We start from the raw sequence: 24,556 nt of genomic DNA on the forward strand, positions 1-24,556 counted from the left end.
TACTTTCAACAGAGCTTATAACTAAGCTTAAACTATTTCTAGCTTTTGATTAAAAAGTGAGAGACTTGCCATTTTTCCTTTCACTTATTCATAGGGCTTGAATATTGTTGTATCATGGAATAGGGAGGGCCAAGTAGAAGAATAGAGATGGAGGAACTGCCAGGAAGATGAGTAGTCAGAACACACAGCAACATTTATCAACAACGAATGCCATATTACATAGACTGGTATGGTTTGAGGCATCTCAAAACTATTACAATAGTAACAACAAAGATCATGGGTCACAGATAATCATAACAGATATTATAATAATGAAAAAGCTTGAATATTAAGGGAATTACCAAAATATGACACAGAGACACAAAGTGAGCACATTCTGTTGGAAAAATAGCACACAGACCTCCTCAACTCAAGATTGCAACAAATTTTCTATTTATAAAAGAGGCAGTATCAGGGAATAAAGCAAAGTATTATGCAATGAAACAAAGTATGCCTGTATAAAGCTACAAATATGAAGAAAGTGTAATACTGGCATAGGGATATACATATAAATCAGTAAAACAGAATTAAGAATCCAAAAATTAATCCTTATGATTCATAAATTAACTGAATTCTTACAGAGGTACCAAAGCAGTTCACTGGGGATTCAAAGTCTGTCCAAGGAATGGTGCTGGGACAATTATATAACAAACTGCAAAAAGTTGTATTTAGACTCTCAACTTACGTCAAACACAAAAATTAACTGAAGATGGAACAAAGACCTAAATGAAAGAGTTAAATGATTTAAAAATTTTACAAGAAAACATATTGCAAGAAAACTTAGAATCTTTGGGCTAGGCAAAGATTTCATAGACATGACATTAAAATTACTCATAATAGAAAAAAATAATAAATTAGAACACATTAAAATTCAAAATTTTGCATTTCACAAGAACCTATTAATATAATAAATAGACAAAGAACAGGCTCTGAAAAAATGTTTATAAATTGCCTATTGGATAAAGGACTTCTAATGAGAATTTAGGAAGAACCTTTAAAATTCTACAATAAGAAGATAAACAGCTCAATAAAAAAGTTGGGCCAAGTGCGGTGCCTAATGCCTATAATTACCGCAGTTTGGGAGGCCAAGGCAAGAGGATCATTTAAGGCTAGAAGTTTGAGACCAGACTGGACAACACAGCAAGACTCAAATCTACCCCCCCAAAAAGGGCAAAAGATATGAATAGATATTTCACCAAAGAGATACAAATGGCTAATAAGTACATGAAAGAACGCTCAATACCACTAGTCACTGGAGAAATGCAAATTAAAACCACAATGAAATACCATTTCAGGTCCTTCTGAATAGCCATAATAAACATAAGACAGAAAATAATAAAATGTTGGTGAGAATGTAGAGAAATAGGAATCCTCATGCACTATTGGTGAGAATGTAAAATAGTACAGCCACTTTGGAACACAGTTTTGCAGTTACTCATAAAGTTAAACATAAATTTACTATACAACCTATCACTTTACTCCTAACTACCTACACAGAGGAAATGAAAATATACGTCCACACAAAGACTTGAACACAAATATTCATAGTGGCACTATTGAAACTTACCAATACTAGAAACAACCCAAATCTTCATGAACTCATGAAAGACATGCTGTGTGATATCCGTACAATAGAACAGTATTCACCAATAAAAAGGAATGAAATATTGATAAATGGTTATATAATAGATGATTTTTGTTAACATTAAGTGAAAGAAGTTATTCACAAGAGACCACATATTATATGATTCCATTTTAATAAAATGTCCAGAAAAGGCAAATTTATAGAGACAAAAAGTAGATAATTGGTGGGTTGGAGCTAAAAACAGGGATTAACTGTGAATGCACCTAAGTGATCTTTTGGGGTATAGAAATGTTCTGTAAATGATTTATAGTATGGCTGCATCATTCATTAAAGTGAATAAAATTTATTCAATTATACTCTTGAAATCAGTGATTTTCTGATATATAACAAAACAGTATCTCAATAGATTTTTTTAAAACCTGAATATATGCATACCCATTACCCCAGCAATTCCACTCCTTGATATACCTACAACAGAATTACACAAACATGTTACCTGAATACATGGACAAGAATGTTCATAAGAGCGGTGTAACCACTATAAATAACCCCAAACTAGAAATAACACTTATAAGTGAATTCTTATAATTTTATCTTGCCTCAGCATCCATTTTTAAAATAGGTTAAACTTTCCGATAAACAAAACAGGGGTTAGTGTGTTACTTTTTAAAGTTTCCAGTTCTATGCCTCTTTCCGGATCCTAGATGTGGTTCATACAGATATCTGCCTTATACAATTGACTCCTGCTGACAATCTCTCTACATAACATTTAGATACAACCTAATTGACTTGCCCCACTGACCCCCAAAGTCTGCACAGACTGTGCAGATATGCCATAATGACAACCTCCCAGACACAACACTGATCTCATAGAACTCATGCTGGGTTACTCTAAACCAGGCGTCCTCAAACTATGGGCCACATGCGAGTGTTTTTGCCCATTTGGATTTTTACTTCAAAATAAGATATGTGCAGTGTGCACAGGAATTTGTTCATAATTGTTTTTAAACCATAGTCTGGCCCTCCAACAGTCTGAGGGACAGTGAACTGGCCCCCTGTTTAAAAAGTTTGAGGACCCCTGCTCTAAACCCACCAATAAGAACTCACCATTGGAAAACCTTGGATAATGCCCTTGACACCAAAAAAGGACTGAGCTCATAGGTCTACCTCTCTCTTTCTGACTCTTCACCTACTGTTTGAGCACATTGCCCCAACAACCTTCCCAAAGACCCTTGCTGATAGCTCACTTCTCTCATGGACATGTGGGTAATAAATTGTTTCTATTATATCATATGTTTTGCTTTGTTGCCTATTCTGTGTCTTACCTAAACACTCACTACCTTGACATCACTCAGATCTAACTTTTTTTCTGAGTTAAGGCACTCCTGGACAGTGACTATCCTGAAAGGAATAAATTGGACACAGGTTACATAAGAGATACAAGGACATCTGCCTGTATATAGCTTCCTGTGAGAGGGACAATTGGTCATGAGTCAGAAGTAGGCATTATTCTCTCTTCCAGGATAAAGAAGTATCCTGTGGATGGCACATTGTAAACCACCACCAAAAAAAAAAATCCCCTGGAACCTGTCAGGGCAAAGCTTCAGTTTAGAATCAATCTCCAGAGAGACCTCAAGACCAAATTAGAAAGAAAAAAAATACAACAACTCTAATGGCCATCAAAACAGAATGGATATGTATGGTACATTAATGCCTAATAACATTAAACAAAATTGAGAATAAGTGAACTACAACCACACACAACGACATTAAGTAGGGGAATGAATCTCATACACTTAATCCAGAGTGAAAGAAGGCAGACACAAAAGAGTGTATACGGTATGATTCTATTCATATGAAAAACAAAAATAAGGAAAACTAATCTCTTCTGTTAAGAGCCATAACAATGGATAACCTTTGGTGGGGACCTGGCTTCTGGATCTCAGCGTGGGTTACATGGGTTTGTTCACTATGTGAAAATTCACTGAGAATTGTGCACTTCTGTACATACTTATATATGAAGCAATTGACATCTTTACCATACTGAGTATCAAAAAGTGGCTCTGTGTTTCTATAAATTCAGGCTTTCTCCCTAGTCCCTCTTTAGTATTCCAGTTTTCTCCATATAGCTCATATACATTTCTTACTGAGTATAGTCCTAGGAATTTTATATGTTTGGTTACTTTGTTAAAGGGGATCTTTTCTTTTATTATATATTATTTATATAAATTTCTGCACATTAAATTTGTATTCAGCCACTGTGGGAGAGTAGTATTTGAGGCAGACCCATGAGGAAATTAGCTACTTCTCCCCACGGAGCCAAGTCCCTAAGATAGGGGTCACCACAGAGGATAAGGAAATTCATAGGCAACAGAGAGAAATAAAAGAACAAACAGAGACTAAGGAATAGTTTATAGTTATATATATATATATATATATATATATATATATATATATATATATATATATATATAGGGGAGTACCTAGGGGACTGGCGTATCTCCATAAATGCCAGCAATATGGTTAGATTCATATAGGTTTTTATAATCACAGACATCAATTACCAGTTGTCAGGGTAACATATTTGCATATCAGGGAATGCAGTTGCTAGGGGATACAGGTAGTGGGTTAGGGTCAAAAGTCGTCTCAAGGGGCTTCTAATTTATCTAGGTGAACAAACAGGTACAAAGTCTTTCAGGAGCTAGTTTCTAAGTTCTAAGAGGTAGTTGTCAATTAACAAAGGTAAAACAAAAGAGGCATAATGACTCTATATGTCTTTGATTAGTTATGGTGGACTTTATAACCACCGGGGTGCTTCTCTGGGCAAAGTGCACTCATTGTCTCCACCTCCCATCCCGTGGGCCATATTTGCATTGTCTTGTCTTTCAAGACACAGGGAAGCTCACAGATTTTGAGATACCAGGAAGCCTTCCTGGAAAACATCCCTACCGGAGATTTGAGAGCTCTCCCATGATAGCAGCCTCTAATAAGTGAACCATTGAGTCCAGACATTCCTTCAGGGAAAAAACCCTCAAACTCCTATTTATGTCTTTAATATGGCAATATAGGGCAATACAATAAAATAATGGTCTTATGAGCCACATCTCATTAATTTCTCAATCTTATTCCTCAACAAGCCACCTCATTAAATTCTCCTCAGGATTTTGTGGGATGTTCTTCGTTTTTCTAGCAATACAAGGATATTCTCTACAATATATAGCTATTGACTCCTCCTTTCCAATTTTTATGATTCTACCTTACTTTGCTTATCTTTCATTGACTATTACTTACAGAATATTATTTCAAATTATTGTAATAATGTATTAATACATCCTTGTCCAGTTTCCTATCATTGCTGAGATTACATAACATTTATAATATGAAAGAGACTTTCTCCTTGACCACACTTGAATCCTCTGCATCGTCTTTCCGACTATATCTCAATTTCAACCGTGGATCCTGGCCTAGGCCAGCTTAGTCTGGTTTCAATAAGAACACTGCTATTAATAAGTCACGTTAGTGAAAATCTCCCACCCTAGTTATCTGATCACAGTGACCTGCCTCAGCAAGAAACCTGTCAAGTCAGTTTATCCAGAATCTGGCCTTATTCCTGGTGTTTCCTCTTAGTAATTATCCATCCACAGACCCTTACTGTCTTAGTCCATTGTCTGGTACTATAACAAAGTACCAGAGGCTATGTAATTTATAAACAATACAAGTTTATTTGGCTCACAGTTCTTGAGACCAGGAAGTCCAAGGGCATAGCACTGTGATCTGAGGCCATTTGTGCTCATCATCCCACAAATGAAAGGCAAGCAAGTGCTTAAGACAGGGAGAAAATCAGACCGAACATACCCTTGTATCAGGAACCCACTTGAGCAATGACCTACTCTTATGAAAACTGCATTAATCCATTCATGAAGATAGAGCATGCATGACCTAATTTCCCATTAAAGGCTCCATGTCTTAATACCATCACAAGGGCAATTCAATTTCACCATGAGTTTCATAGGAGACATTCAAGCCATACCACCCATCATGCTATGTGACCACAAATTACCAATTACCAATTTTTCTAATTGTATTTGGAGTACAGCCAAATTTCTGTACCCAACAGCAAAGCTGTTGTAGCCCCTCTTAAATTATTCCTTACTATCTCCAAGTAGCATAGATAATATTTTCTTTAACAATTATCATATAGTATCTTAAATGGTTTAAGTACATACTGATAAAAATAGATTTGGAATAAATGTTACCAATTTAAAAAAACAATTATTAATGAAGACTAGAAGGTGTAGTAAATTTTTACTATGTTTTCTGAACCATTTTTAATGCTTGAAAATCTTTAGGATGAGCAGGTACCTTTTTATTTAAATCACTATTCTTTATAAAATATTAACATTTCTGAAGCATATTCAGCAGAACACAGATTATGTGACCATATAATGATAAAATGAAAATACTTTCCAAAAACCTGATGTGGTTTTCCAGCAAAGGACATGAACAGAAACTTTTCAAAAGAAGACAAAATAATAACCAACAAATATATGAAAAAATGCTCAACATCTCTAATCAGGGAAATTCAAATCAAAACCACAATGAGATATCACTTATCTCCAGTAAGAATGGCCTTTATCAAAAAGTCCCAAAACAATAAATGTTGGTGTGAATGTGGAGAGATAGGAACACTCCTACACTGCTAGTGGGACTGCAAACTAGTTCAACTTCTGTGGAAAGCAATATGGAGATAATCTTAAAGAGATACAAGTAGATCCACCATTTGATCCAGCAATCTCATTACTAGCATCTACCCCAAGGAACAAAGACATTCTATAAAAAAGACACCTGCACTAGAATGTTTATAGCAGCACAATTCACAATTTCAAAGATGTGGAAACAACTCAAGTGGCCATTGATACATGAGCGGATAAATAAAATGTGGTATTTGTATGCCATGAAGTTTTACTGAGGCACAAAAAACAATGGTGACATAGCAACTCTTGTATTTTCCTGGACAGAGATGGAACCCACTCCACTAAGTGAAGTATCCCAAGAATGGAAAAACAAGCACCACATGTACTCACCATCAAATTGATATTAACTGATCAATACTTATGTGCACATATAGTAATAACATTCATCAGGTGTCGGGCAGGTTGGATGGGGGAGAAGGGGATGGATATGTTCACACCTAATGGGTGCAGTGCACACCGTCTGGGGGATGGACATACTTCAAGCTCTGACTTGGCCGGTGAAAAGATAACATATGTAACCTAAACATTTGTATCGCTGTAATATGCTGAAATAAAAAATATTTTTAAAAAAGATGTGGCTACTAAATTGTATGGGCAGGCATACGTATTAAGTTGGTTAGATTTAATTATTTAATAAATGGAAATGTTAGGTATTTATTTTGGACTAACAACATAGTGGAAAACAACTGAGATTGAAAGTAAGGGTACCATAAACAGAAAGTATGGGAAGCTCACCTCAGAGAATAAGAAGAATTGAAACCAAAGGCAGCTGGACAATTTACTATCCACATTAATATGCCTTTACTATTTAATAGGTAACATTAACTTTAATTATATTCCAGGAAATTTCTGCCAGTAACAGGAAGTGGCAAATAGCTATGCTTCATAAACTTCCTAGAAATCCATTTATCTGAACAATGATTATCAAATAGGCCTCATCTAGGTACACAGTCATTTCTCAGAACATCTCTCAATGGATGTATCAAATGCCTGTTTACTCTTCAAAGTTTCAGTTAAAAACCATTTTAAAAATTGTAAAATAAATTTTGCTATAAAACTGATATAAAAATTATATCATGAACTTTGCCCATCTCAATCCTGTACACCACAACAATGAAAGGCCTTCCTTAAATCAGATTCCAAAACAAATACACCTCCCACCATTTTGATTTTCCCCTTCTGAGAGGTTATTAACACAATAATGTAATGGTAGTGGCCTGCATTAGTCTCACAAGTAACAAACTTAGATTTGTTGGATCAGCAGACTACTTTGGTGCCCTCGTGGAATCATCAGTTATCAAGATGCAAACCTGATTTATAAAACTCCTTTAAAAGTTCTATGTAGTTTCTCATTGCTATTATAATAAAGAATAAAATCCTTAATATGATAAGGTCTTGTAGGATATGGTAGCAGATTAAGCTTGCCAGATAAAATACAAGATGCTGAGTTAAATTTCATTTCCATATAAATAATCATTAACTTTTTTGGTATAGGTATAACCCAAATATGTTAATCTAAAATTAAAATTTAACCTGGCATCCTGTATTTTCACTTTCTAAATTGGGCAATGCTGCTCCATGTTTATCTTAGTGTCACTTTATAACTACATCTAAATTCTGAGTACAAGTCCATGGGATTCAGAGATACCATGTCCAGAATCCAGAAGCTGGAAGGCCAGAGCCACTAAACCAGGTAATTTGTCTATGCAAGAGGCAATTCAACTATCAAAATAAACAGCTGGGCTCAAAAGTGGAGGATCTTCCACACCATTGGTGGGTAGTGGCTGTGTTTTACGTGCCAGAGGGAAGAACAGTTTTGGGGTGGGCCATCAATGTCAATTTGATAACATCTTATAAAAACCTTAGAAGCTCTGTAGTTTCTTTGCCAAGGATGGCAGTTTATTCACTAAGGGGAGTCTCTACAAGAGAAACAAACAATATATATTAAAGGGCTCTGTCCTGAGGATTCCCAAGGACATGGAAAGTCATTGGGCAACAGACTGCTAGAGAAATGGAGGCCTCTTAAGATAGGAAAATAAGGGTTAACTAAGACAGACAACTTTAGACACTTATTGGCCTAGAGATTATACCAAAGGAACAAGCCTTCGTAACTAGTTTTTATCTGCCATTTATTTGCCTTCCCACAAGTTGCCACCCCTGAAGATTAAAGTCCTATCCCTTGTCTTGTCACTTCTCTATAAATTTGCTATTCTTTTTCTATCTACATAAGCTAGAATTCAAAGCCACCTCTGTGAGAACTACTTTTCCCTCTGTGAATCCCATGTATATATGAAATATACATATTAATAAATTGCTGTTTGTTCTCCTCTTTCTTATAAATCTTTTGATAAACAGATCTGTTCCAACTAAGAACTTATGAGAATTGAGAAAAAATTATTTTTCTTCTCCTTCAGAAGAAATTTATGATGAATATGAATTAACAAATTATTCAAATATGGAGGAATGGCAAAGAAATCACCTGAATTTAGACTGTGCATGGTTTTTGTCTTTTTCTGAGATGGCAGATTCTCCACTAGATGGAGACCAAAGCATCCTCTAAAAGGGAATGAGGCAGAAAGATGAATTGGGTGGAAACAAAGATCAACAGTACATTAACCAAGTAAGAATACATTACAGGAAACAGTTTAATGTATCTCTGGCATATAGTAGGCATCCTATGAACATGGTGTGAATCAATAAATCAGAGGAAGAGAATGGTAAGACAAACTATGGAAAGAAGAAATGGGATCATGAGGTAAGGCAGAAGATAAACAGTAGGACTCAGAAGAAAATGAGAAACATTAGACTTCCAACAGAGGAAATAAGGTATACACTACACGTCAAGAAAAGGAAGACTTTTACATTATACCAAAGTTAACAATCTCCTTATATGCTTTATATTAATACCATGAAAGATCTTGATTCCAAAAGTAGGCTGTTTTATCCACAGGAAGACTGTGATTTCTCTTTTCCATGTGCCTATATAGTTCCTGATGTTGCTAGTGGAGACCAACAGAATCCTGAACCTGGGTTTATTCCAGAGTTTCTTCTAGGAAGAAAATATATTGCTGTATCCATAAACTATAGCTGCTGCTAGACCCTAAGTTCCAAGAGGCCAGGGATTTTGGTCTGCCTTCTTCACTGTTACATCTCTACCATCTGATATAGGTAGAACTCCATAATATTTTGGTAGAAGAATGAATGCTATAGGGCAAAAGAAATGGTCAGGAATTGTCCATGTGGCTGAAGTGGCCCAAATGGGGATTCTGGGGACCCTAGAACTATGAACAGAAATCAAGAGAGTATGCTGATTGCTCCAGGTCCATAATCCATTTCAGGCACATAACCCACATAACCTGATTACTAAGAAACTGATTCTTAGCTACAACATTTGTTATAATATTACAATTAAAAATAAAAGATTAGCAGTTGTTAAGAGATGATATAGGAATAGGCTTAACAGATTGAGTAGAAGACCAGTTTCTCCAGAAGACAGTGTTAATGACACTCCAGCTGCCAAGGAGCTAAGACAAGTTGGAGAGGATGCAGTAACAGTCAATTCATTCTACTATAACCAATTACCATAGATTGGGTGGCTTATAAACAACATAAATTTATTTCTCACAGTTCTAGAACCTGAAAGTCCAAAATCTGGGTGCCAGTATGATTGGGTTCTGTGACTGCCCGATTCCAGGTTGCGAACTGCCAACTACTTGTATCTTCATGTGGTGTAAAAAAGATGAAGTTAGCTGTATACCCTCATCTTGTAAGGGTACCAATGCCATCCATGAAAGCTCTACCCTTAAAACCTTACCTAATCCCAATTACAACCCCAAAGCCCCACCTCCTAATACCATCCCATTAAACTGGGGAGGATCAAACATTCAGTCCCTAACAGATGGTAAAAAAGAAAATTTCATCTATCAATGAAAGGAACTTCCTTCTACTCTTTTTGAGGAAATCACTGAGACATGACAACAGCGACCCATGTAAGACAAACTAAAGGTGGGTCAACACATAATTAAGATATCCAGATGACAAAAAGGTAGAGCCAAAGACAACCTAGGATCTACTTATGAGCATCAGAGAAGGTCCTAAAAAATCTGTATGGAATAGTATATGTAGTACGCAGATTCCGATTCTACAAAGAGGTCCACGTTCTAATCCCTGGCACCTGTGAATATTTTAGGTCACACAGCAAAGGAGTTGTAGATGGAATTAAGGTTGCTAATGACCTGACCTTGAGATGGGAAGATTATTCTGATTACCTGGGTGGGTTCAATGCAATCACAAGGGTCCTCTCAAGTGGGAGAAGGCAGCAGAATAGGGATGAGCAGAGAAACAACAGCATGAAAAGGACAGGGCATGATATTTCTCAAAGAGGACTAAGCCAAGATAAGATAAAAGGATAAGCCAAGAAAAGTGGGCAGCCTCTAGAAGCTGCAAAAGGTAATGGAACAGATTTTCCTCTCCTGAAGGAATGGAGCCCTTCTGTCACCTTGATGTTAGTTAGCTCCATAGACTAATTTTAGCCTTGTGGCCCCCAGAACGGTCAGAAAATAAATGTGTTGTTTTAAGCCAATAAGAGTGTGGTAATTTGTTACAGCTCAAATAGGAAACTAATAAAAACAATTCCTTAGATCCTTACTCATGATGATATCGCTGACAGAATGTCCCCAGATCTGAAACACTACAGAAGGGAGGAAGTACATTGCCAGATTCATATGTCAACAACTGAATTTAGTTTTTGTAAGTTAAAATACCTTTGAAACAAAAATTCCTATGGTACCTTGTACATGTTGAGAAGACTGCCAGGAAAGGGCAGTCAGTATGTCAGCTGGAAGAGAACTAAAGATGAATTTGGCAATAGTTTTCAGAATTTATGAAAACAATTGAAAAGGAACAAATGTTCCCACCACAAAATTTAATTCTACAAGTTTTTGAAGTCAGTTTGAAAATAGAAGGCAAATTAGAAATAATTTTGAAAGGGCAACATTAAATATCTATTGAAAAATTATTTCAACCCCTAGTAATAGTAGTTTAAAGCAAGCATGATTCCAGAATAATCAATGTATTACAAATAGGAAGTATACTTGCAATTAATGTATTGAACCTCTATGAAATTTATTTATGAAATGTATGTATATAAACATTCATACATATACAATATACTAGAGTATCATAAAGATTAACATATACAGTTGCTTTGAAGAGTAATATATAAGAGTTCAAGTTCTACAGCTCCTGAAGTTAAGTATGATACAGTTTCATATTTGTTAGGAGAATCTACATTTCTCCTTCAAACAAAGAGTTCATATAATTTGAAAATATTTCTTTTTAATATATTTATTATATATTTTCCCAGATATAGGTTAAGTCTTCAGATGCTGAATAACTGATATTAAGTAGAGAAATGGAAAAATGTCTATATTATTAATAACATTCCTACTCTATTTTCTGTCTATATATGACATTATTAGGTATTTCTCTTGGTTTCTGAAAAGTAAATATATTTTATTATAATACCATAATGGTAAAATGAAAAATTTAAATACATAAAGAGAATACAAAAATAATATAAGTAACATCTTAGCAGTGATATGTTACTTCAGTCACTATAGTCAGTCTTCTTCTGTTTAGATCAGTAGGACTCTGGCATGGTGAGGGGACTGTGACACAGTGCTTTTCTGTGCATGGTTTCCAGCCAGGCTCACCTTCCTAAATGGTCCCTGATGATACTTCCAGTCTCACTGCTCTCCATGTCCCTTCTCACCCCTCTGTTCCAGCCACTGTGAAATACCTAATAGTCTCTGGAGTACAACATAATTATCAAGAATATAATGACAATAGTAGGCAGTCTCATTAATAAGATAGCTATGGTTTGCTAAAGGACGGAGAAACAAATCGTAGATGTGGTACCAAGCTATCCCTAACATGATCGCATTAGTTTTCCATGAACAAGGATCCAGCATGAGTGAAAACTCTACCCTTTCAATGGATAGTATCTATTAACATAGGCTATCACACAAAAATCTAGGGTAGGCAAGGAATGTGACAAACCAACCAACAGAAGAACTGAAAATAATTATTGACTACGAATGTGTTTTCTTTGACTTTGTGGTCTATTATATTTTATTTGCAAACAAGACAAATTTTCAAGTAAAGATAGAAGGAAACTCTTTAGAAAATAATATAAGTTATATGTTATAGGAAATGTCACAGGGAAAGAAATCTGCAGGTTGACTGAGTTAAATAAAATACCTGAAAATGTCCTTTTAATGGACACAGAGCATGACACATAAAAGAAAAGAGAATACACAAGCAAAAGGGAATGAATGTTCTTCCTCCTGGATAAATCATAGGAAGTCCATATGCAGCCAAGGTAACAAACCCCTACTGCTGTGAGAACATAATACATAAATAAGTGTTGGGTATAAATGTTATTAATATATATTACACAATTTTTTAATATAAATATTTATATCCACAACTTCCTAGTCTATATTTCAGATGTAACTATAAGTGTAGATAGTTACAGAATGGTGTTGAATACATGAAGTATGCCAACCATGCCATTTTCCTTGATATTGCAGTGAAATTGCACTGCCACATGCAATCTGGGGGAAAACATTTCAGTCTTGTTGAAGCCCACAAGAGAATCAACAGATTTGTGGCATGCTATTTTTTAACTTATTATAGATAGGTAGAAGAACGTAATGATACAAAAAACAGAATTCTATACATTTTATCTGAGAACAACAATTTATCAGAGACTATGCATTTTGGGCCATGCTGTCAGTTGTTTTACATATGTAAAACTATCATGTACCTAATGGGATGGGTTACAAATTAGTCAGAAATAACAAAACTTGAATTTTGAAAGAATGCAAAGTGATCAGTGAATGCAGTAACACCACACCATCTAGTTCTGAGTGTTATAGCATTTGTGAATCCAAATAGAATTGGTTCTCAGGCCTGAAAGCTTCTACAGAAAAGAGCAATGTATCACAGAAAAGACGAAAAAACACATGCTTTATCAAAATGGCAGCTTTCCACACTCAATTTCATCTGTGACATTTTGTTAAAATTGAGCTTGCCAGATATTTCACCACCACTCATCAAGGAAAGAACAGTAGCTTTACTAGGAGAGGAACAGAATGAGTTTAGTTTTAGATGTATCAAAGATACGTATGTGTGCAACATCTGTTAATATATAGAGAGAACCTGTACAGACTTTTTGGATGGTGGCACACGGAGTGGAAACTCAAGCTCGGCATCAGAGTCTTGCTCAGTTGAAGAGGCAAAGATCAAAGTTCAGAGAGGCTGAGATAGATAAGGTTTACAGGGCAGATTACCAGAGAAGAGGGAGCCACGTAGAAATAGAACTCAAAAAACCTACTTATGGGCCCCCTTGAGTGACTGAAGACTAAGCCAAGCAGGAGTAATAAGCCTAAGCCCAGCCTGAATTTCCACAGACTGAGCAACAGAATACCAGAGAATTTAAGCTGAACGATTCCCAGAACCCACATAGAGCTGGGAGATGTTTGTGTTCCAGTCAGTAAGCATGCAGTGACAAAACAAGTCAGACCTTACAAGTAGAGCTAAACTAGCAAGTAAAGAATATTTTATATTTGACATAACAAAGCTTAAAAAGGAGCCCCCAAAAGACCAAGCTGATCCACACACAAGTGCTGACAAAGAAAAATTAAAAGCTCTTTAATTAAAAAAAAAATCAAGACATTCTATAAGTCACAATGTTGAGTAACCAATAATGATTACTAGAAATATATATAAAAAAGGAAAATGTGAACCATAACCACAGTGAAAATCAATCAATAGAAAACCATGTAGAGGAAGAAGTAAGGGAGAAAAGAAAACATTTTAAAAATGGGAAGAAGAAAAACACCTAGAAAGAATCAGTGAAAAGGAATAGTATAAGATGTTACAATAATCAGGAGAGTGTTGTCATGAAAGTCAAGGGTAAAGTTTCAAAAAGGAGGAGGAGATCAAGATCAACACTGAAAAGTGTTCATTGGAATTGACAAGATACCTGGTAAGTTTGGCCAGGCTTTTCTAGTGAAGAGAAAGGGATAGAAATCAGATTGTAAAGTGTTTGTAGAGTGAATGAGATGCGAGGAAGAGATGACAGCCAAATATATTCAAGGCAAGATTGCCTCTAAACCAGGGAAGGCAAACTGGTGTACGTTTTACATGTGAAAATATTTTTAAAAACTATTCTGAAACTTCATTAGTAACTTCTCCTTTCTCTTCCAGTCACATTTCTTTCCAACATAGAGAAATACTCCCAGTAGGAATTAGGACAGTAAAATTATTACCAAAAAAGGCATTCAGCAGCTTCTGAACCTGAATATTACTGCCCACGGTGCGGTACAACCCCTCTGTCTTGATCCCTAGGGAAAGAAAATCCAGTCAGTTCTGTGTATATAATTAGAACTTTTATCACCCCCAGGGTAGAGAAACTAGGTACGTGTACACCAGAGTCAATTCACATGGAAAGGGATATCTCCCTCCTCTCTTCAAGTTCTCAAGCCCTCCCCTGTAACAGAGTAACAGTCCTAAAGCATCTTTCTAAATAATCCATCCTTTCAGAGCTCATTAACGCGAACACAAAAAAACACACTCGGTAGTAAACAGAAGCATACGCTTAGGTGGGTAGCAGCCATTGGCTGACGACAGTGCAGCCATTTAGAAAGGAGCTAGGGTGAATTAAAAAGACAGGAAATACCAACCCTCAAACTGCTCCCAAACAGCAATATAAAGGAAGAGAAGGCTGGAGTATGGGAGTTGTGAAGCAAAAGGCTGAGAAAAACTGAAGCAACACATCAAAGAAAAAGGAAGCTTGGCTCATACACTATACTTGCCCACATTCTAAATATCCTCAGAGGGAAACCAGGGAGAATCATCAACTGGAAAGAATGCTGATTCCACATATGCCTGACTTTAGCTATCCTGCCATCAATTTTTAAACCAATGTGTATTGTGGCAGAAACTGAAGTCTTCTTTATTTGGATGGTACCATTGTAACACTGCTTAAGGAGCTACAGGCACTGTTTCAGAATATTTGATAAACCTTTTCTAGCTCTTTCTCATTAAAAGCAGGAAACCATAAATTAACCAAATATGCTTAGATACCACTGGTTTGGAATTTGTTGTAATCCTGTGGATTATGTCTAGTGTACAAGATTTATAAACAGTCTTTATTCCTAAAATGGGTCCTGACCAGTAGATGAAGTAATTGCCCTAGTATAAAATCAGAGTGACCAGATATAAACAATACCATAGCTATGGCTTAGTTCTTACCTTTGGTCTCAATAATATTGATGCACTTCCTAACAAACTTGAACCCCACTTCATTCAGCTCCACTGTTTCAAGCAAAGAAAAACAGAGTTAGATCCTGCTGCAACAAGCGTCATATACCAAACATGTAATGATCATGCTAAGGGACTCCAGTCAGAGAGCTAAGGGACTACACTGACAGAACAAAAGTTGCTCACCTCCAATCACCTTTAGTTTTAACTTTCATAACACAAAATGCTTTTATTTAGTTCTTTGCATTTTATCTGCTTTATGCAGGAGCAACATCAAATGTGAAATATTAGCCTGGAAATACATACAATTTCTATCAAGTGTCCAGAACAAGATTATAATATGTCTCTATATATTACCCCACCAAAAGCTTATGATAAAGAGCCTTCCTTAGTTTCACTAACAGTCACATTTTAAAAAATAGGGCTGAATTTTATTTCCCAGGGAAGCATCTGCACACAGAATTGTATAAATAACATATCATTATTGTTAGCATTTACTACAATTAGGACAGCTGGCAGCTGATAAAAGTAGTAGACCAAAAACTTGAATGACTCACTTTCTTCTTGTTTTGTTATAGGGCTGTGGTAGATCTACAAAACAGAAACAGAAAAGGCCATGGCCATTGTCAATCACTATAGGTAAGTAGGGCAAATAACATTAAATGTCTTTACAAAGATTGGCCATAAAAAATCAATACATACACCAAGGTTTTAACAAAAAACAAAAGTAGGCTAAATAGAATCATCTTTGCCCAATTGTTAGTAAAACATTTACTAAAAATTTTCCTAAATTTCACACAGTTCACTGTAACTGAAGTTGTACCAAATCCATAGTAGATGCTGACTTACGTGAAGCTTGGAGAATTTTTATGATGGGACGAAAAGTGCATTAGAGAAAGGAAGTGATTTTCTCATAAATACCTGAATAATGGGCATTAATGGTAACATTTAAATGTTCCCAACACCAATCTCCCACCATAAAAATTGGCTAATGTGGAAAGGCAAGTGACCATCTCAAAGAGATCCATGTATTTACTAAGATTTCTCTTAATTGTCTTGCAGTATGCATTGTGATAGTGATGTGAAACACCAGACAGGAGATTCTTTAATCTTGAAGTCCAGTCCTGGAGCCACCTTGACCACATTAGAAAATCTTGGACAAACCCTTTCTATTCTTTAGATTTGAAAATTTCTGTCAGTAAAGTGATCAGGATTGGACTAGATGTTTCTTCAAGGCCTGATCTTCTCTGACAGATTAAGCAAAGGCATGCATATGGTGTGTAAAACTAGGCGACTGCGGTGTTTAGTAAAGTAGCAATGACATGAGCAACATAAGGCTGCAGGAAATTAAACCCTCTTCGAGCCATCTGTTACCGTCTGTTTCAACAGGGCCTCTTTTTCATAAAAAAATTCTGCATATGCATGTATACCCATGGATATTTTAGTGAGAGAGATTTCTGTGCTCAACAGCCTTTGCTACCACTTTTATAAACAAGACATTTGTGAAAAGTCTACCATGATCAAGTTGATGCAGATCTACATTCAGTAGGCTCATGTGCTAACATCCTTCTCCACAAACAGCTATCTGCATCTTTTGATCTTTAAAAATCTAAAGCAAGAGCCAATGCAGGAGAACGAATCAACAGATAAATGCATAGCTGAGCCTCCTAAAATCCTCCTGGAGAAACATCTCAGGTATGTAAGATTTAAGCAACAGATTTCTGGGAAATGATAGATGAAAGAAGGTCCTAGACTACTTTCTGGATGGCAGACCTCACAACAACACTTCTCTCCTGCTGTATTCCAGGTTACTATAAATGTAATCTGAGATCTGGTTACCTCTCTTCAGTCTACAGGATTCTGAGGACATAAAGAAAGAAAAACCTCGAAAGTATTCTCTCTCATACTCAGTTGGATGCAGTCTTATCACTCACAGGCGATAAGAATGTATCCAAATACTGTTGAATCTTAGTAGTTTTGCACTCATCCTTCAGCTTAGTTACGAGCACCTAAAATTAAGAGAATACATTATGGTTAACAGAAAGGTTTTCATCTGGTTTCTCAAAGTGACTCTGTAAGGTAGGTAGAACACTAAGCCATTCTATTGAAGAAAGGAAAATTGAGTCTCAGAAAAGTAAAAAGATTTGCTCATGGTCACACAACCATTTAATGTCAGAACTAGGACATAAATCCAGGCTTTTGGCATTCCAACACCAGGAAGCTGATATTATTCTACATGGCATTAAGAAATGTATGAGGAAGATACTGAAGAGAATGTTTCCCAAAGACTTCTGACTGTTCATACTGGACTCTTGTTGATAATCACTAATTCTTTTAAAGGACTGCTTGTCCTACTGTATAACAGCATTCAAAATGGAATGGTACATCTTGAGATACAGGATGGCAATGCCATCTCCTCTACCAGCTGTACTCTTAAAGAGAATGAGCTGAGTTGGGGGGGGGGCATAAAAATCATCATGATTAAAAGCTTAAAAAATGTTCATTCAAAATCACAGCAATTATTTTCTATCCTTCTAGATGAACATGTATTAATTTTATAACCCCCCTAAAAAAGGATTAATTTGGTTTCTTAAGATCTTCTGGCCAGGCATGATGGCTCACACCTGCTATCCTAGCAATCTGTATGGCAGAGGCTGGAGGATAGCTTGAGGCCAGGAGTTCGAGACCAGCTTGAGAAAGAGCAAGACCCCATCTGCTAAAAATAGAAAAATTAGCCAGGCATGGTGGCACATGCCTGTAGTCCCAGCTACTCGGAAGGCTGAGGCACAACGATCGCTTGAGCCCAGGAGTTTGAGGTTGCTGTGAGCTAGGCTGATATCACAGCATTCTAGCCTGGAAGACAGAGCAAGACTGTCTTAAAAAAAAAAATAATAAGAAGAGGAAGATCTTCTAGGAATAGCTACATAGTCTAACTCATCAGCAGGGAACTGAGAGACCTGCACTGTAAGCCCAGCTTTAATGCTTTCTCTGAGGGTGATCTTAGACAAGTCCATCATTCTCTCTGGAAATGAAGTACTTTACTTGTTTAAAAATAAATAAATAAAAAGACATGTGGAAGCAACAATTCTTCCAGCACTAAAGCTCTGAGTCTAAAGACTCTATTACCATCTAATTGTTTTATACCCAATGATGCCACTAGAGAGCACTCATACACTAGCCTGTGCTGGAAGGTTTCTTCATGGTTAACTTACAGGTTCCTTCCCATCCATGGCTTCCATCCATAGCCTTCTATTAGCTTCTGAAAGGGCCTGCAGAGTGATGGTTCCAGGCCTGAGAAAAAAATAACAAGTTTAAAGCGAAAAAATTCACCTAACAGGAGGGAATCTTACAATTCAGGGTCCCTCTCTGCCCTGAGAGGTATCACACTTAGCAGTCAAAGGCCTACAGAATGTTAATTTCTCAAAATCTCTTTTTACTTAGAACAATGTGGGTAATTTAAAGAAGAAAAACTTTGGGAACCCTGGGAGAAGTGGTATCTTGGTTATCTGGGTGGCCTAGTGCCAGGGATAGGCAAGGAAATAGGAAAGTGAATGTCAAGACATCTCACATAATGCACATCTAAATTGGCCCCACTGTGTTTTAGCCAAATCGAGGCTCTCCCTGCCTCCCTCTCTTGGAAGCCTGCCACTAAGAGTGAGCATATACATCATGGGCACATCCATCTGTCAGGAAAATGGCTTTACCCCTCCTCCCATGTAGGATGTCCAAGAAGCATTTTCAGCTGGGAAGAACTCAACAACGCTCACACTAGCTAAGCCACAGGGAGGCGGCTTTTTGGCTTCCAAGCAATCCTATGACTAATAACAACAACTAATATTTATTAAATGCATATTAAGTACCAGATTCTGTTCTAACTACTTTACAAATGTGAACTCTATTAATCTACACAACAAGTCTATGAAGCAGTTACTATGGTAATCATCCTTATTTACTAAAGGGGAAGCAGAGAGAGATTATCCAAGGTCACAGAGTGAAAAAGTAGTAGACACAGGATTTAAATCCAAAGTCTGACCCAGTAGCCATATTTTTAAACACTACACTAACAGGGCCTCTTTTGCATGGCAAATGGCTTCAAACCTAACTTTATTTTATTTATTTGAATGACACTAGATATGGTCTGAATATTGTCCAAATTCTTATGTTGAAACTTAATTGCCAAGGTAACAGTAATAAAAGGTGTAAGGGCAAAGCCCTTGAAGATGGGATTAGGCCCCTTTAAAAGGACTTGATGGAGTGCATGTGTTCTCTTCTATTCCTTCCACCACGTAAGGACACTAAGTGCCATTTTCAAAGCCGAGACTGGACCCTCACCACACACTGAACCTGCCAGTGCCTTCATCTTGGACTTCCAGCTTCCAGAACAGTGAGAAATAAATTTCTATTATTTATATAATGCTCAATCTCAGGTATTTTGTTATAGATGCACAAATGAACTAAGATACCCAGAGATACCCAAGTTGATATACTCTTTATGGTCTTTATAGACCTTTACAACTAAACTGGAAATTTAAGATTAACCATACTGTTGCAAGCATAGACTCTACATGCATTCTCTGGCTGGCTGTGCCATTAGGAAAACCTTGTTCCCCTTACTGCTTCTATAATTAGATGAAATCTCTCCCAGAGTCATACAATGATAATAGCAGTAACATTACAGAATCCTGGATAAGTCACTGAACCTCTCTGTACCTCCATTTCTTTATCTGTAAGGGTATTGGAACACAAGAGCTGAAAGGTCCTTTCCAGAACTGATATCATGGGGGTCCTTTTCTACTTGTCCTCCTACCTCCTTATTTCATAAAAATACCCTTAGACAGAAAGCCTACAAATGATCTTTGAGTCAGACTCCACTGACCACCAGGACATGTCACTAGGCACTGGATTCTATCAAGTTTACCTGTAATGCACACCCATCCTTTTAGATATATCTCATGGGGCTAGAAAGTCTAGGAATCTTTGTCAAGACAGCTATCCAGCTGAATGCTGAAGCCAGAAGTAAAGAGAGCAAGCACATGTACAACAGACAAAAAAGCAAACACTGATCACCACATATGCTATTAAACCTCTTCTGGAACTCAGCTTTACTATCAAGAAAATAGAAAACCTGGTATGTGCTCTCTTGACCTTACAGAGAGGCTAAAAAAGGTAAGTAAATGACTATTCAGGAAGGATTTGGAGATCCTTAGTTACTATAGAAAGTCAAATAAAAGAAGGAAATAGCTAAGAAGAGGATGAAAAAGTGGAAAAAGTATTAACTTCAAGTCCAGGCTTCTCCACTAATTATCTTTATGACCTGAGACAAATCCATTGCCCTCCATGGGATCAGTCACCGACCTGGAACAAAAAAACCATGTACCAAAAAGGCATATATATAGCATATCAGCAGTAGAGGGCAGTAGAGTGTTGCCTTGAAGATGAGAATGCCTGGATTTAGAAATTGGCTCTACAATTTATAATGTGTTTAGTCTAAATTGCTTGCTTACCTTTTCTCTGCCTTCCTGTCTTCATTTGTAAAATGGGGATAATAACAGCCCCTTTAACATGACTGCAGTGAGGACTAAAAGAAATTATACACTTACAGGGCTGAAAACAGTCCCTGACATGCAGAAGTACTTGGCAAATCTCAGCACTTGTGGTTATTATTATTACTACTATTATTAATATTATTGTTACTAAAACCCTTCAAGCTCTGATGTGCTGAGCCTGTGGTTTCAAATACTTATAGGAACCTAAATTTTAATAATGTTATCCTCTCTTCCTGAAATAGAAAAAGAGATTCAAAGGGCCCTCTGCTCTGTGATCCAGGGAACATGAGCACAGGTGTTTGATACCAGCTGGGACTCTTGTTTCTTACATGAGACTTCCTGGCCAAGAAAGCAGATGTCGTGTCTCTCAGAAAGCTCCACATGTAGAAAGGGTCATAAGTACATGTTCATTATTATAGTCAATGCTCTATTTCATACCATGTTTATTTTGCTTATGATAGACAATGGAACAAAATGAAAAAGAGTATGAATTCTAGAGACCTAAACCCCAGGGTCTGAGCCCAGCCTCACCACAGAGTATGTGATTTGGGTTGAGCAAATCGATTAAATGTACTTGGCTCTCAGTCTCCACACCTGGAAAATGGGAGGTAGATTAAATGAGGGAATGTTTTTTAAAGTACACAATATATATCAAAACATTTTAAATCCTGGGTTCTAGTCTCAGAATTCCTCAGCATTCCATGGCAAGAAAAAAATACATTTAAAAATAAAACTCAAATTTAGTACCTACCATGAGCCATGCATAGCAAAAGGCACCAAAAAAATTAAGATAAATGGTTCCAAACCGCTAACATCAAGGCCAAACTATCTGCAACTCTTTTGAGTTGGGGATATTATTTGCATGAAAGAGAAATCACAGCCAGTGGTAATATTTCCCTCCCACCGGCCCTGAGGCTGTCAGGAAAATGACTGACAGTCTCATGGTGAGTGTCAATATTGATTAATTATATACATCATTTTAAATTTTTAAATTTAAAATTTAAAGGTTAAATTCTACTCAAGAAACTGGGGAGAAACAAATGCAACCAAGTCCAAAACTTGCAAGTCATACATCTAAGATCTAAAAGTTGATAATCACACTATTTGTAGTTCAAATAAATATCTGCAAAGTAGGGAAAGTCTGCATGTGTTTTGCACCAAGTAGGGGGAAAAACGGCCTCCGCCCAATCTTCCTTCCCATAAAAATGTGTGCCAATTCATTTGTTCTTTTATGTTACATTAGAAGATTTTTAAAAGAATGATCTTTATTATCTTGTCCTTTTTGCAGCATCAGCAAATGTTGACCTTTTGCATATCTTATGTCAAATTAAATTTTAGGAGAGACCTCCCAGAACAAGAGAAACAAACCTGACCAAAGCTTGCACAGAGGCGGCCAGCTCTGGGCCTGGTCTAACAAGGATCGCTGTGAAGGGGAGCCAGAAGAGCTGAGAAAAGGATGTCTTGAATAGACTTGCTCGTTTTCATCAACCAGGGACGATAAAGGAAAATACAAGACCAACCCAGGCTCAGCATCTGTCACATGGGTACACTGCCAATTCAAACCAGCATAACTTACCTTTCATTAGTTTCTATATCAAAACAGAACCTCTTGTCGATAGACTCCGTCTTCCTTCTCACACAGTATTTCAGGGTTAAGTCCAAGGGCCCCTGATTTGAAACAAGGATTATCAGGCAATCAGGAAAAAAAATGCACAAAATTATTATTCTTCCTCTTACAGTGCCCTCAGTGTCACTTGGAAGGCATCTATTAAGGCAGCAGGAGCAATGTGTAGACTCAGTGAGAACCTTGGCCCTCCAAATGGTACTTGCAGCAAAATGGCAGATGGTTTCTCTCTGCTCCAAGAATCAATGGTTGAGGATGACAAGAATCACAAAAGGAATTACTTGAAAGGTAGGCCAAGAGTAGGGCAAATAAGCAAATCTGTATATTAGTCAAGATGGTATTTGATATTTCATATGTGCAGGATAGTGTGGCCCACCTTACACTTGTGGGCAGTTAAGGCTATTGAAACTATGTCCAGAAACTAAAATTCCACAGTCCCATATTGTTTAGTTTTTCTCTATTATCTCAATAGAGATAATGTGGTAAAGGTAAGAAAAGTAACTTTTATTTGTCCTACTAAGTAACTTTATTTATCCTTCCACAAATTATGTTTGGTAGTTTTAAACCAAGTTTCTTCATAACAACTCTTAGAGGGAAGTGAAACTCAGAGAGGTAAAATGGTCACCAAGTAGGTATAATGGAAATAAGAATTAGGAAGCTTAAGACCAGAGGTCTTGTCTCAGTTATGCCATTTACTAGCTATAGGACCCTGGGCACTTCACAATCTATTAAAAGGGTATAACACCACACATTCTACTATCTCAGATTCAGAAACAGTGCCAAGTGCCAGGTCTGTGCCCAAGCACTATGCCATCCAAACTGGCTCATATGGCTAATTGCCCAATACTTCGTTTTCACTAGCACACTCAAACCCTTGCAGTCCAATCCTTTTGTTGGTTCTCCAATATAAAAACTCAGCCCTAAATCAATCCTTCAGTATGCCTTAGTTACTTAAGATACCACATGATATTCTTTCGAGAGTGATAAACACAGTCACACACTCTCCCCTCAACTCTCTCGGTGTCTGAAGCATTATAGCTCAGGCCCTCATTATAGCCTAGGCCCTGCTCACCACTCCGGCCCCATCTCCAGCCACTCCCCACCTGTTTAATACCCCTTCAGTGCAAAAGTACTCTTATTTCACCAAGAAATAATGCTATTTAATGACTGTATGACTTTACATATATTATTCCCTCCACCAAAAATGACTTTTTCTGTATTCTTTGCCCAGCTAAACTTTTGTTCTATAAACTGGAGTTCAGCTTTCATTTCCTCCTCAATCCTTCCCCAACCACATACATTGGTCACTATGTATTTTGAACATTATATAAAAATTTCCTCTTTTTTCTGTCTGATTTCCCCTGAGAATCCCTGAAGGATATGGACAGTCTCTTATTCATCTTTATATCTATAGCACATAGCAAATAGTTAGTGTTTAATTTATGAACTAAATGATCACCCTTGCCTCTTTTCTGATGAGGAAACTAAGACTAAGCAACATTAAGTAATTTACTCAAGGTCAAAAAGCTAACAGACCACGGAGTTAAGAGTTAAACATTGTTTTTGAGACTCAAAATATAGCCCTCTTTTTTCTGACCACAACTTCCTAGCACAGAAGAGATAAGGATCTAATAAAATACTGTTTGGGAAGGTGATCAGTAAGGTAATAGAACATTAC

The 24,556-nt window shown here is 36.8% G+C and overlaps 1 protein-coding gene across 3 annotated transcripts in view; it reads right to left on the minus strand.

Annotated features, from left to right (window-relative positions):
* The window catches only part of OPHN1 (oligophrenin 1), a 287,434-nt gene that overhangs the window by 110,792 nt on the left and 152,086 nt on the right, over positions 1–24,556 (minus strand). For all 3 annotated transcript variants that reach the window (XM_075999259.1, XM_075999258.1, XM_012736270.3), the window contains 5 exons: positions 22,831–22,922; positions 18,921–18,999; positions 16,266–16,299; positions 15,700–15,762; positions 14,715–14,789 (listed from right to left, as the gene is read on the minus strand). In XM_075999259.1, coding sequence (XP_075855374.1) covers positions 14,715–14,789; positions 15,700–15,762; positions 16,266–16,299; positions 18,921–18,999; positions 22,831–22,922 — 343 coding nt within the window. The remainder of the gene's footprint in view (positions 1–14,714; positions 14,790–15,699; positions 15,763–16,265; positions 16,300–18,920; positions 19,000–22,830; positions 22,923–24,556) is intronic.

This window comes from Microcebus murinus, chromosome X (assembly GCF_040939455.1).
Source record: "Microcebus murinus isolate Inina chromosome X, M.murinus_Inina_mat1.0, whole genome shotgun sequence".
Lineage (NCBI taxonomy): Eukaryota > Metazoa > Chordata > Mammalia > Primates > Cheirogaleidae > Microcebus > Microcebus murinus.